This window comes from Hippocampus bargibanti, linkage group LG05 (genome assembly GCF_051943395.1).
Source record: "Hippocampus bargibanti isolate YZ-2025 linkage group LG05, ASM5194339v1, whole genome shotgun sequence".
In the NCBI taxonomy this organism is placed as follows: Eukaryota; Metazoa; Chordata; class Actinopteri; order Syngnathiformes; family Syngnathidae; genus Hippocampus; species Hippocampus bargibanti.
The window spans coordinates 887,036-900,677 of NC_142738.1; the positions used below are offsets into that span (position 1 = coordinate 887,036).

General features: G+C 39.3%; 2 protein-coding genes across 2 annotated transcripts; one reads left to right on the forward strand and one right to left on the reverse strand.

The window, feature by feature from the left end:
- Positions 1-92: 92 nt before the first annotated feature.
- slc25a44a (solute carrier family 25 member 44a) lies at positions 93-6,935 on the forward strand. The gene is made up of 4 exons (XM_088995939.1): positions 93-830; positions 1,757-2,478; positions 3,530-3,657; positions 5,433-6,935. Exons 2-4 carry the CDS (start codon positions 1,845-1,847, stop codon positions 5,622-5,624), a joined length of 954 nt encoding a protein of 317 aa, XP_088852065.1. The 5' UTR covers positions 93-830; positions 1,757-1,844; the 3' UTR covers positions 5,625-6,935.
- On the reverse strand, positions 6,739-13,617 carry skic8 (SKI8 subunit of superkiller complex). The gene is made up of 11 exons (XM_088995940.1): positions 13,523-13,617; positions 12,509-12,554; positions 12,386-12,413; positions 11,240-11,345; positions 10,153-10,325; positions 9,027-9,175; positions 8,863-8,956; positions 8,032-8,125; positions 7,482-7,574; positions 7,328-7,406; positions 6,739-7,234 (listed from the first exon to the last, which is right to left on the reverse strand). The coding sequence occupies exons 2-11, from the start codon at positions 12,518-12,520 to the stop codon at positions 7,145-7,147; spliced, it is 918 nt and encodes a 305-aa protein (XP_088852066.1). The 5' UTR covers positions 12,521-12,554; positions 13,523-13,617; the 3' UTR covers positions 6,739-7,144.
- Between the last annotated feature and the right edge of the window lie 25 nt (positions 13,618-13,642).

Here is a 13,642-nt window from a genome sequence, read left to right on the forward strand (position 1 = left end):
ATACTGTACGACAAATCAAATATAACTATTGGAAGTGTTAAATTAAAGACTTAAACACAGAACATGACAAGTAAAATATCTCATAAAAAGTCTACCGTGGTAGTTAAGATGCACAAAAAAAATAAACGATTGCCATTTTTATGTAACAACAAATTAATAAACAAATGGACTGCTGATGTTTTGAAGATATTTTGCTTTTAATGCTGAGAAACACAAAACAAACATGAAAAAAAATGATTTTTTTTTAGTACATTTATTATACACGCAAACTTGAAGGGAATTTGTGTGAAAGAATTGACGCTCCGAATTCTGTCGATCCTTAGTTGGGCATTTTCAAATTAAGACAATGAACTTTGAAATTACCGTAGTAGAACGTTTTTATGATTTTTTTTTTTTGCTTTGTTTTGTTTTTGCAATGGATGTCTATCCTAAACCAGATGTACACTAACAAATCCTTTCTTTAGCCGAGTGGAACGTGAAAAATGTAACGCGACCGACGACGATTGTGACTTTCGCGACGGCCGCGGTCACCTGAACGCATCACGAGCGACCAAATAGAACAAGCCGTCAACTAAAGTTAAACAATCGAAATTCATCGCTTCGAAGGGCGCCCTTGAGATTAAGTAAACTCATCAATATCGCTATCGCGTTTTGTTTTATTTTTTTCTTCCCCACGGAATAACAAAAAGGCGTACGAAGCAGCCGAAAGACGACCTTTCCCCACAAGTCATGTACGGAAGCCATGACCCAGCGCGTTGTCGAACACAAGGCCAAATCAAAGAGTGAGAAGAGTGTCACGGAGTGAACCGATCCAGTGCGTATCGAACCAGGTTCGTCAAAACCAGACGTTTCATTTGAAGAGTGTCGCGAAGAAACGGCATTTGTTATCGTCGTTAGCAACGAGCTAAGCTAACACGGGGGTCTTGTATTGACATCTACACGTGACTGACTGACTCCCTTTTAAAATGGAGCGATCGAAGAAAAATGGCCCCGCTGATTATTAGTTTCCTTATTCGTCATCGATCGGTTCGAAGGTTCGACAAGGATATCGATATGTCATTTGTTAGAAGGTGAACTTCCCTTTTTTTTGTCGTTATTGATGGTCCAAACAGAGGACTCTCTCACCACGCGGATATGGTACACTCGTGCATATTCATTGCTTAAAATTTAAACATAAGCAAATCATTACAATAGGAAAGAAGAATATATTGGTCATATTTGGGGATTTCGGCAATCAACACTGCGTTTTCAGACGAAAAAAAGTACCCAAAATGCATTATGTGTCGCTTTCTCGGTCAGGGGCGTTCCTGATGTGACGTCACGTCAGGAATCGTTATTAACTCAAAAACAACACTTTGTGAATATTCAGCCTTAGTCTTAAAAGGTAAAATATAGCTATATGTGTGGAATCTTTGTCAAATACGCTCAGTAGAAGTCATTTGAAGTGATTTTACAAATTATGGACGCAACTTGTCCGTAGGCGTCGGTTGTCCTTTAAGGCTTACAAAATTAGAAAGCAGAAAATGATGTTTCATGTGGACCCGGGAACAGATTATTCTCATTTTAATGGTTTCCTATGGGAAATTGATTTTTGGGATACACACTTGTCCAGAGGTGTTGGTTGTCCTTTAAAAATTAAATGTATTATTATTATTATAAATTTGTGAATGGCAGTGAATGAGTTAATTTTTAACCGACAACAAAATAAGTGCTGGATGAATTTCTATTTATTTATTAAATTCTAATTTATTTTTAGTCCGAGATGGCACCAGGAGGGCATCCGACGTCAGACGTGAGGCTTTAGCACACCCCCCGACCCCTGACCCTTGACCCCGACCTCGACCATGCATCAGAAAGGCGCCATCCAGATCATCGAATGGGAAGACCTGGACAAAAGGAAGTTCTACTCCCTCGGCGTTCTAATGACGTTGGGCACGCGCGCCACCGTGTACCCGGCGAGCCTGATCCGAACGCGGCTGCAGGTGCAAAAGGGCAATGCGCTCTACTCGGGCACGCTGGACGCCTTCTGCAAGATCCTGCAGGCGGAAGGCGTTCGGGGTCTTTACCGCGGCTTCCTGGTCAACACCTTCACGCTGGTTTCCGGCCAGGCTTACATCACCACCTACGAGCTAGCGCGCAAGCAGGTTTCCCGCTACTCGTCTAGCAACACGCTCAAGTCGGTGGCGGCGGGCGGGGCGGCCTCGCTGGTGGCGCAGACCATCACGGTGCCCGTGGACGTGGTCTCGCAGCACCTGATGATGCAAGGCCAAGGAGAGCACAGCGGGCGTTTTAAGGCTAAGGCTAAAAAGATGCTAGCGCCCACCAAGCGCCGAATGACCTTCGGACAGACGCGGGATATTTCCGTGCAGATCTTCGCCGCTGACGGTTTGCGAGGATTCTACAGGGGCTACGTGGCTTCTCTGCTCACCTATATTCCAAACAGCGCCCTCTGGTGGCCTTTTTATCACTTTTACGCAGGTACAATTCTCTTCCCGTTTTAGAATTACTGCGATAGCTCAGTTTACGAACGCTTCAGCTAACTGTTTCAAAACTTTTAAGGACACTTTACAGTCACAGGATAAGGTTTTTCTGTGGGTGAGCAGCGGCAGCCACGTGCGCCAGCGTTCACTCAACCCAGAAGTAACTCAAATAGATAGAAAGCTATATTAAATTCCCGAACATCTAGTCTTGGCTGACGAACTAGTTTTTCGGCGGATGAACACTAAACCACACGGTCGAACAGTGCCACGGTGGCTGGCGGACTAGTTTTCTCACATCCCCTCTCTAAGTGCAGACGTGGTTTGTTATGGAGTGGAGTACTTTTGCTATTATGGGGCCGAAAAAGACCCCACCACAGGCTACTATTTTTTTTTTTTATTTTATTTTTTTACTTTTTTAAAAACTTTATGTTACTTCCGGGATGAGTGAACGCTGGCACGTGTGGCTGCCACTGCTCACCCTCAGAAAAAAATATCCTGTGACTGTCGTGTCCTTGAGAGTTTTGAAAGGGCCTTATAAATGAAATGTATTAATTATTATTATTATTATTACCAGATGCACCAGCGTTCGCTCAACCCGTAAATTTACGGCACTAACTAAAATATAAAATGGCCACAATAACATTCAAATAAAGTAAAACTACTCACCATTTGATGACAATGCTCTGATCTTACCTTGAAATGGGCATCCCTTCATTTGTACAAAAATGTTTATTTCTTTAATTACAATACAATAGCACGTTTTATACATAAAATAAGGTATATTTTGTGTAGTTTTAAGGCTTGTTTTGTAGAAAATTATGCTTTATGGGGACCTGGGAACGGATTATTGTCATTTTAATGGTTTCTAGTGGGAAATAAATGTTTGGAAGACAAACTTTTCACCTTACACATACTTTTCTGGGAACCAATTGAGTTCGTAAGCTGAGGTATCACTGTACAGACATATTTAGGTGAACTGGATGTACCTCATAATCCGAGATGCATATTGATTATCTACCCCCCCCCCCCCCCCAAACCCTAATCAATAGAGAAGCTGTCTCTGCTGGCACCTAGCGAGTGTCCCCACCTGATTCTACAGGCACTTGCCGGGCCCATGGCCGCCGCCACCGCTTCCACCATCACCAACCCCATGGACGTGGTCCGGGCCAGGGTGCAGGTACGTCCAAAGCCACAATTATAATAATAATCATAATCATAATCATTTATTTTTAACTCATTTACTGCCAGACAACGTGCAAAAATGTGTCCACTCCAGTGCCAGGGTTTTTGTCATTGTTGGACATGTTTCTTAGCTTGAAAAAAAACTATTTTTTGCTCAATTTTCTCCAAAATTATGATTAATAGATTTGATCGAGAAAAAATTGTATCATTTTTTAATAGACTTTTATCCTATTTTATTTTTGTAATACTGCGACTTAAAAAAAAGCATAACTTATTTTTTTTTTATATGACCATAACGTGTCTATTTTTTTACCACTAAGACAATGGAAATAAAAAGTGTCTGTGAGAGCTTTGAAAAATGAAAATGGATCATATTATTATTATTAATTTTCACAAGTCTTACTTTTGATTTAAAAAAAAATAATCTTTCAATTAAAAAAATCACATAAACTTTTTTTTCCGATTATTATTATTAATCCAAAATTATGATTAGTAGATTTAATCAAGAAAAAAAAGTATAATTTTTTAAATAGACTTTTCCCCTACTTTATTTTTACTTAAAATGTGTTTTATATTATCTTTTCTTTTGTAGTATGTTTATTTTTATTTATACTGCGACTTAAAAAAACAACTTTTTTTTTTACATGACCATAACGTGTCTACTTTTTACCACTAAGACAATGGAAATAAAAAGTGTCCTTGAGAGCTTTGAAAAATGAAAATGGATCATATTATTATTATTAATTTTCACAAGTTTTACTTTTGATTAAAAAAAACTAATCTTTCAATTAAAAAAATCACATAAACTTTTTTTTCCGATTATTATTATTAATCCAAAATTATGATTAGTAGATTTAATCAAGAAAAAAAAGTATAATTTTTTAAATAGACTTTTCCCCTACTTTATTTTTACTTAAAATGTGTTTTATATTATCTTTTCTTTTGTAGTATGTTTATTTTTATTTATACTGCGACTTAAAAAACAACTTTTTTTTTTACATGACCATAACGTGTCTACTTTTTACCACTAAGACAATGGAAATAAAAAGTGTCCTTGAGAGCTTTGAAAAATGAAAATGGATCATATTATTATTATTAATTTTCACAAGTTTTACTTTTGATTAAAAAAAACTAATCTTTCAATTAAAAGAAATCACAGAATTAAAAAAAGACAAATTTTTCAATTTAAAAAAATCACATAAAACAAATATGACATTTTTTTCCGATTAGCACTATTATTATTATTATTATTATTATTATATCACAAATATTTTTATCAGTTAAAAACATTGAATATTAAGACTATGTGGAAAAATAAATTCTTTTGATTCTTGTATCGTGTTAATAAATGCTTTAGCTAACATTTTCAACCAACGTGTAAAAAGAAATGCACCATTCCTAAAGCTTTCTAGCTGGCTATTAGCTATCTATCTGGCTAGCTATCTAGTAGCTATCTCGCTGGCTAGCTATCTATTAGCTGTCTATTAGCTGGCTAGATCACATTCTATCTATTTAAATTACTTCCGGGTTGAGCGAACGCTGAAGAAAAATTTATACTGTGACCGTAAAGTGACCTTGAGAGTTTTGAAAGGCGCTTATAAATGAAATGTATTATTATTATTATTATTATTACTACATTTCATGACGTACGTACTATTAACGCGTGTCGTTCCGATACTTTTACCGATCTTTTATGGCGTTTTCCCGCCGATCAAAATATTTGGTTACCTGCAAGTCAAGTCATCCGCTGTTGCTTCGCCGTCACGGCAGGTGGAGGGCCGCTCGTCGGTGGTGGAGACCTTCAAGCAGCTGCTGGCGGAGGAGGGTGTGGGCGCCGTGACCAAGGGGCTGTCGGCTCGCGTCATCTCTTCCACGCCCACGTCGGTGCTCATCGTGGTGGGCTACGAGACCCTCAAGAGGCTCAGCCTGAGGGACGACCTGGTCCACTCCAGACATTGGTAGACTGAAGACGAGGTGGACCAAAAGCCCAAGGACTGATTTTTACCTCGTGGCAGGAGCTTATTTTGGTTTTTGACAAGCTCATGCTGCTAAAAAAAAGTGGGGGCGGGGGCTAAAAAAAAACTGTCGTACGGTGACGTACGGTGATACCTTGGCTTACGAACTTAATTGGTTCCCAGACAGAGTGTGTAAGGCGAAAAGTGTGTATCCCAAACATTAATTTCCCATAGGAAACCATTCAAATGAGAATAATCCGTTCCCAGGTCCCCATAAAACATAATTTTCTACTAAATAAGCCTTAAAACTACACAAAATATCCCGTATTTTATGTATAATAAATGTGCTATGGTATTGTAATTAAAGAAATAAACTGTACTGTATAATAAAGTCGTTTTATTGACCTTTGTGGTGGTTGTTGAAGGCTTAATGGAATGTAGTGGCTGCTTTCATCAGCATTAAACACTTGATGAGGAACGTAGCCTTCTTCAGAATCAGAAAACCTTTATTCGTCCCACAATGGGGAAATTTGCAGTCCACAGCCGCAATTTGAGGAATGATCCTTTGGAGGTGCTTTCTCTGCGATAATTTTTACCTTGTTCCTCATCAATTGTGTTCTGTTTAGCTGGGTTGATAGCTTTTTGCATCAGTGTACAGATGGCTTGAGCGGGTTATTTGTGGAGCCTGATTGATGGGAATTTTAACCTTGCAGTCTACATTCTGCCTTTGAACTATCAAAGTTGAAACGAGTCCAAATGTCACAGTTTTCTATCAATTTTGTCACTCTCTGTCGTCTGCCTGTCTCTTTAATGTTTAAACCACCTCCCCTCATTGCTGCATCCTTGACCAATCACGTGGCTTTAACCGAAGACTGGGGGCGGGGAATAGAGGACAAAAAAGCAGGCTGCCATTTCCTTGTGAGGAGAACGGGCTCATTCGCGAACGACACATCATTCATTGTGGCGCTCCGTGTGTATCCCGAAAAATAGTTCGTATGCCAAGGGAAAATTTTCATAAATTTAACGTTCGTAAACCGAAAAGTTCATAAGCCAAGGGGTTCGTAAACCGAGGTATTGCTGTCATAACATTTGCCCGATTGGCAAAAATGGCACACAATCCATTTTGTGAAGTCCATTTTTCAAGTTAATCAATTCACTTTTCAGGTGGTTTTACCTTCATACAGGAAATTAAGTTATCGGCACCCAAACAAAAACAAAAAGAAATAATTTGGGAATGGTGCTTGACGTCATATTTTCAATTCCAGAATAAATTCGTCAATGGCTGTGAATGACTTAATAAAGAAAATGACAAAATTGATCGTCACAATTTGGGTGTCAACCAAGATGGCCGTCGCCAACGATCGTCACATGACAGCTTAACACCGAGCTACACTCTTCGTCGTCATTTGTTGTTTTTTTTACCGCTGCTCAAAAGTATGCAAATTAATTTTAAAAAATAGCAAAAAAAAACTTTATTTAACGTCACCAGCGAGTCCCAGCAGCCATTTTTCAGATGCCCCGCCCGCCTCACATGGGGCAATCGTAAATATGGATGGCGCGGTCGTCACCGGCCGAGATAATCTTGGAGCCGTTGTTGTTGTACTTGACGCTCCACACCTGAGTTGAGAGGGGCAGTGAGGGGTTATTAGGGGGTGTGTGCAATTACGCAACTCAATCATGACTCTGAAATATGAGAATTTCAGGTCTTACCTGGTCTTGGTGGTCGAAGAAGGTGTTAATGCACGCCCGGGTACCGGCGTCCCAAACTTTCACGCTCTTGTCCGAAGAACTGAAGAGGTGGAAGAGGAAGTGTTTGATGGGGTATTTATCTCTTTGCCCTACTTGAAATAAAAACCCTACCTACCTGGAGACAAAATGTGTGTTATCCGGGGAGAAGGCCACATTCAGCACCCAGGATCCGTGGCCACTCAGCGTGCCCGCCAGGTTGGCGTGTTGCCTGGAAAAATACATTCAAAAATAAAGACAAATTCATGCCAACGTGTTGTTTTTTTTTGGGGGGGGGGGTTGTAATTTACTGATAGAGATGAAAGAATTTAGGACTTGGGAAACTCCTTCGTCACAGAAGTAATTTAGGACTTGAAACTCCCTCACAGGAAGAGCTCATTAGCCAGGTTACAAATCTATCAGTTCATGGAAAAAAACAACATATTTAAAATATCTATGTTTTACTGCTTACAGCTATAGGTACTTAGAACGTCCAGCGGCGTGGTATTCTAACCAAGAAAACTATGTTTTACTAATGTTTCACTTTAATTTGCATCTACCCTCAACAAATAGCTTGGCAGAGGGCTGCAGAAGTTGGGCGTCTGTCATGGATGACTATGTCCCCTGCCGGCAGTAAAACACAATCTTCCTTTGTCCACAGTATCCGATCGAACATCTCTGACACTTACACATCGTAAATCTTGATGTAGCCGTCGTCTGATGCCGTGACGAGCAACTGGGAGTCCGGAGAAAAGGTGAGGGAGCGGATGGGCATAGCGTGCCCTAGTGGAGGAGCAAGGAAATGCATTTAGGGGGGATGGACAAATCCAAGTCGGTCGGTCAATTATTATAATAATACAGTGAGACCTCAGCTTACAAACTTAATTGGTTCCCAGAAAGTGTGTGTAAGGCGAAAAGTGTCTTCCAAACATTAATTTCCCATGGGAAACCATTAAAAATGAGAATAATGCGTTTCCAGGTCCCCATAAAACATAATTGTCTCCTAAATAAGCATTAAAAGTACACAAAATATACCTTATTTTATGTACAATAAATGTGCTATTGTATTGTAATGAAAGAAATAAACTGTACTGTAAAATAAAGTCCTTCTATTTACCTTTGTGATGGTCGTTGATGTAGTTCCTTTGGCGATAATACCCTCACTCACACTGTCGCCTGATAGCTGCTTTTCGTTAATCCAAATCAATAGTTTTTCAACCTTTTCTATTGCCTGAGACCGATGCTTAGACAACACAGCAACACCCTTAGCCACACGTAGCAATGGTCGACTTAGCATACGCATAAGCGCCTTTCAAAACTCTCAAGGTCACTTTACAGTCACAGGATATATTTTTCTGTGGGTGAGCAGCGGCAGCCACTCGCGCCAGCGTCCACTAAACCCGGAATTCACTCAAATAGATAGAAAGCTAGCTCGCTAGCTATCATAAGAATGCATAGTAAGTGTGTTAGTGGCTAATTGGTTTTGTCGCTTTCCGAACCTTAAGACAAACTGAACCCACCTTCCAGCGTATGGAGGAGCTTCCCGGTGGCAATGTCAAAGATGTTGATGATGCCGTCAATCGCGCCGCTAGCTAAATATTTACCATCGGGACTCTGAGGAGAAACAAAATAAATCCAAATCAAAAACTTTTAGAAAAAAATGCATCGTGTTGGCATTCCTTACGTAAGCGATGCTTAGGATGAATTTCCCTCGGGTGTCCAGAGAATATTCTTTCTTGCCGCTTTCCACGCCGAAGATGTTGACCTTACCAAGATGGCTTCCTGTGGCAATGTGCTTCGAGTCGGGCGAGAAGGCCACAGACCAAGCGTCCACTAGAGCGAAGGATATTACAGCATAGTCTAAGAACACTCTCAATTAATATCCCAAGCGAGCACATGCAAAGAGGCGTTCCTCAGGAATGTACAGCGATACCTCAGATCACAAACTTAATTGGTTCCCAGAAAGTGTGTGTAAGGCGAAAAGTTTGTCTTCCGAACATTTATTTCCCATAAGAAACTATTAAAATGAGAATAATCTGTTTCCAGGTCCCCATATAACATAATTTTTTACTAAATAAGCCTTAAAACTACACAAAATATACCTTATTTCATGTATAATAAATGTGCTATTGTATTGTAATAAAATAAATAAACTGTACTTTATAATAAAGTCGTTTTATTGACCTTTGTTATGGTTGTTGATGTAGTTGTCTCTTGATGATCTCGGCGATAATACCCTCACTCACACCGTCCCCTGGTGGCTGCTTTCATTAATCCAAATCAACAGACGTTTTTAAACCTCTTCTATTGCCTGAGACCGTTGCTTAGACAACACAGAAACAACTTTAGCCACACGTAGCAATGGTCGACTTAGCGTACAGGTACTGGAATGCTAAGTCACACAAACACACACTTCGTTTGTGTTTTTTGATGATCTCCTTCTGCTCGACCGTAATTTTCCTTTGTGTCTTCTTGGGCTTAACACTAGCCTGTGGTGGGGTCTTTTTCGGTCCCATGATAGCAAAAGTACTCCACTTGATAAAAAACTACGTCTGCACTCAAAGCAAGTGCGTGTGGAAAAGTAGTCCGCCAGTCACCGTGGCGCTGTGTGGTTTCGTTTGTCTGTCGAAAACGTCTTTGTCAGCCGAGACTATACGTTCGCAAATTTAATGTTCGTAAAATAAAGTGTTAGTAAGCTGAGGTATCACTGTACTTTAAGTCCATTCATTTTGCAAGAAACCTTCATCACTCACTTCCCGTGGATGAAATGAGTCTGCGATACTTTCAAATGATGACGTAAGCGATCTCACCCGGTCCGGCGTCCAACGATTTGATCTGTTTCCCGGACTCCAAATCCCAGAGGCGAATGTGCGCATCCAGCGAGCTGGAAGCAGCGATGGCGGCATTGTGGCTGATGTCCACGGACACGATGCCCAGCTGGTGTCCCTCCAGTGTCCACTGCAACTCCAACTTCTCGTCCGACCTGCGTGGGGAAACTTGACCGTTAGCTCACGTCGACGAAATCATGAAAAATGTATTTGATGTGGCCAAAACAACTCATGTCAATCCGCATGGCCGCATTTAGAGATCGCAGAAATACCACGACACACCACCAGATGTCGATATTGTGCCATAAACAACTTTTTATTGAATGACATAGTAATGAACTGAAATGAAGGTTAAGAATGTGAAAAAGTTACTTAAAATAATCACTGGGCCCCGCGCGCAAATATTATTATTATAATCATAATACATTTAATTTTTAAGCGCCTTTCAAAACTCTCAAGGACACTTTACAGTCAGTCACAGGATATTTTTCCTGCGGGTGAGCAGCGGCAGTCATACGCGCCAGGGTTCACTCAACCCGGAATAACTGAAATAAATATAGCTAGCTAGCTAATAGATAGCCAGCCAACCAGCTAGCTAATAGATAGCCAATAGATAGCCAGCTAACTAGCTGGCTAGCCAACAGATATTAATAATAATAGGAATATTATTATTATTGTTAGTAGTAGTGTTATAATAATAAAAAAGTGTAATAATAACAACATTGCTACTACTAAGAATAACAATCCTATTATTATTAGTTTTTTTTTTACTTTGTTACTTCCGGGTTGAGTGAACGCTGGCGCGTGTGGCTGCCGCTGCTCACCTGCAGAAAAAATATAATATAATATCCTGTGACTGTGAAGTGTCCTTGACAGTTTTGAAAGGCGCTTATAAATGAAATGTACTATTATTATTATTATAATCATCATTATTACCATTATTATTAATACCATTTTTAGTATTATTATTATCATTATTATCATCATTATTATTATTATTATTATTACCATAATTATTATTAGCATTATCATTATTATCATCATCATTATTATTATTATTGATGATTACCATTTCCACACTTTGACCATATCGTCAAGGGAACCGGTGACAATTGTTTCGGAACCGTCCGCCTCACTTTTACCCCAGGCTGCAGTCCAGATTGCATCATCATGTGCTGATGGGAGAAATAAAGTGTTGGAATTAACTGGAGGAACGTGAGATCAACACACAAAAAAATGTATCATAAAGTAGTTTGTCTTCATATTGTGCATAATCTTGAGGTAAGTAGAACCTTCAATGTGTCAGTGCATGCAGTAGACTGATGTTTTTAATTTAATTGTAGTTTTTATGTTCACACATCAACTAAGATACCCAAATCGTATTTAGCATTGGTTCTGTCATACAGTGATACCTCGGTTTACGAACCTTTTGGTTTACAAACGTTAAATTTATGACAATTTTACCTTGGCATACAAACTATTTTTCGGGATAAACACGGAGCTGCCACAATGAGTGATTTGTCGTTTGCGAACGAGCCCGTTCTCCTAACAAGAAAATGGCAGCCGGCTGGTTTTGGTCCTCTATTCCCCACCCCCAGTCGTCGGTTAAAGCTACGTGATTGGTCAAGAAAGCAGCAGTGATGGGGGCGGTTTACAAACAGAAATTTGGACTCGTTTCAACTTTGATAGTTCAAAGGCAGAGTGTAGACTGCAAGGTTAAAATTCCTATCAATCAGGCTCCACAAATAACCCGCACTAGCCACTTGTACAATTTGAAGAAAACATACAAGCAAGGGAACCAGCTATTAATGAGGTTTCTAGTGTGTCTGCTTGCATCTGTTGCTGTTGCAATATCACAACTTCCAACATGTACAACCCAGATCTCCTTGAGACACTTGATGCAAAAAGCTATCCATTCCATCAAGCCATCAACGACCATCACAAAGGTAAATAAAATGACTTTATTATATAGTACAGTTTATTTCTTTAATTATAATACCATAGCACATTTATTATACAGAAAATAAGGTATATTTTGTGTAGTTTAAAAAAAATATAAAGTAGGGGGTCCTGGGAACGGATTATTCTCATTTTAATTGTTTCCTATGGGAAATTAATTTTTGGGATACACACTTTTCACCTTACACACTCTTTCTGGGAACCAATTAAGTTTTTAAGCCAAGGTATCACTGTATTACGTTTTGTAGGTACTCACCATGTTCCTGTTTAAAAAGGATGCTGTACTAAAATGGAAAGATGCAAGTTTTTAGTTACTCTATTTGGTTTTGTTTTAGTTGAGGGAAGATTGTGAACATGTTGAGTGCAATTGTTTACTTACTTGGGTGCTCATTTCCGCAGTGGTTCAGCGTGCCTAACCACAGCAACCTAAAAACAAACAAACGCTGTTAAATGTATCGTTGTGATTCAGAATGGCCAATTGTGCAATACGCTATATTGTTTCTGTCCAGTGAAGCGAGCGCACTCTGTACTCGCAGTCGTATATCATTGCATTTTTGTGAAGTACGTAATTGTTTTTTATGGGATTTTCCAAGCTATGCAGCTTATGATGACGTATTACACACGTTTCCCTCCATGTTTGTTCTTGAAATTTCCCAATACGACAATGAGAAACGGGGAAAAAATTTATGGAAGGTGACACTCTTTTTGCTAACACTACAGTTTATAAGGGTGAGTAGGTTGTATTTTATAACTCATAGAAGTGGCAGAATATATATTTTCCTCCATAACTGCCAAGTTTCAAGCAAAAAGAAGCATTAGCATCTATATTTCTAGAGCTCGCAATTTTCTTTCCTAGTATTCAGTGACAGCCATTTTTGACGAACATCTGCCTGCATTCGATCGTTGATATTTGCTCATTTATATTTTGAATCTTTTCTTGTGTTTCCTGTTCTTGTTTAGAATTTCAAAAGCTTTCCAATGGTACCTTACTCGTTATTATATGCCAAAAATAATAAAGTTATGAACTCGGTTACAGATTTTCATTATTTTAACTGTGTAATTACAGGCAGAATATCCCCTCATATTTCGAAAATTAAAAAAATCACTATTTGCTTATTATTTGACACGGAACAATAATCGATACATCATTTGAAAGCTATATAAATGCACTTTAATATGGTATTAGAAAATTTGTGATGAATTCTTATTGAAAAATGTTGTCACATCCCTAGATAAATGTTGTTGATCGCCACTCGATGCTAATGCTAACGCAGAAACGATATAAGCCACGTTTGTTGCTTCGAGACGTCACCTACGACGTCTTGGCGAGCGGGAAATATCCGTCTGATATTCGGTATAAAATGCGGAATATAACTATGGCACACACACACACCCTTAAAAACGCCCACAATTGTCTTGAATGAATTCGAAGGAGCTGAAGTTGGTTTACATGCGAGGCGCCATGACAACATTCCGCCTTGAGTAACTTCCGCGTTTTCTTCTTCGTGCCTTT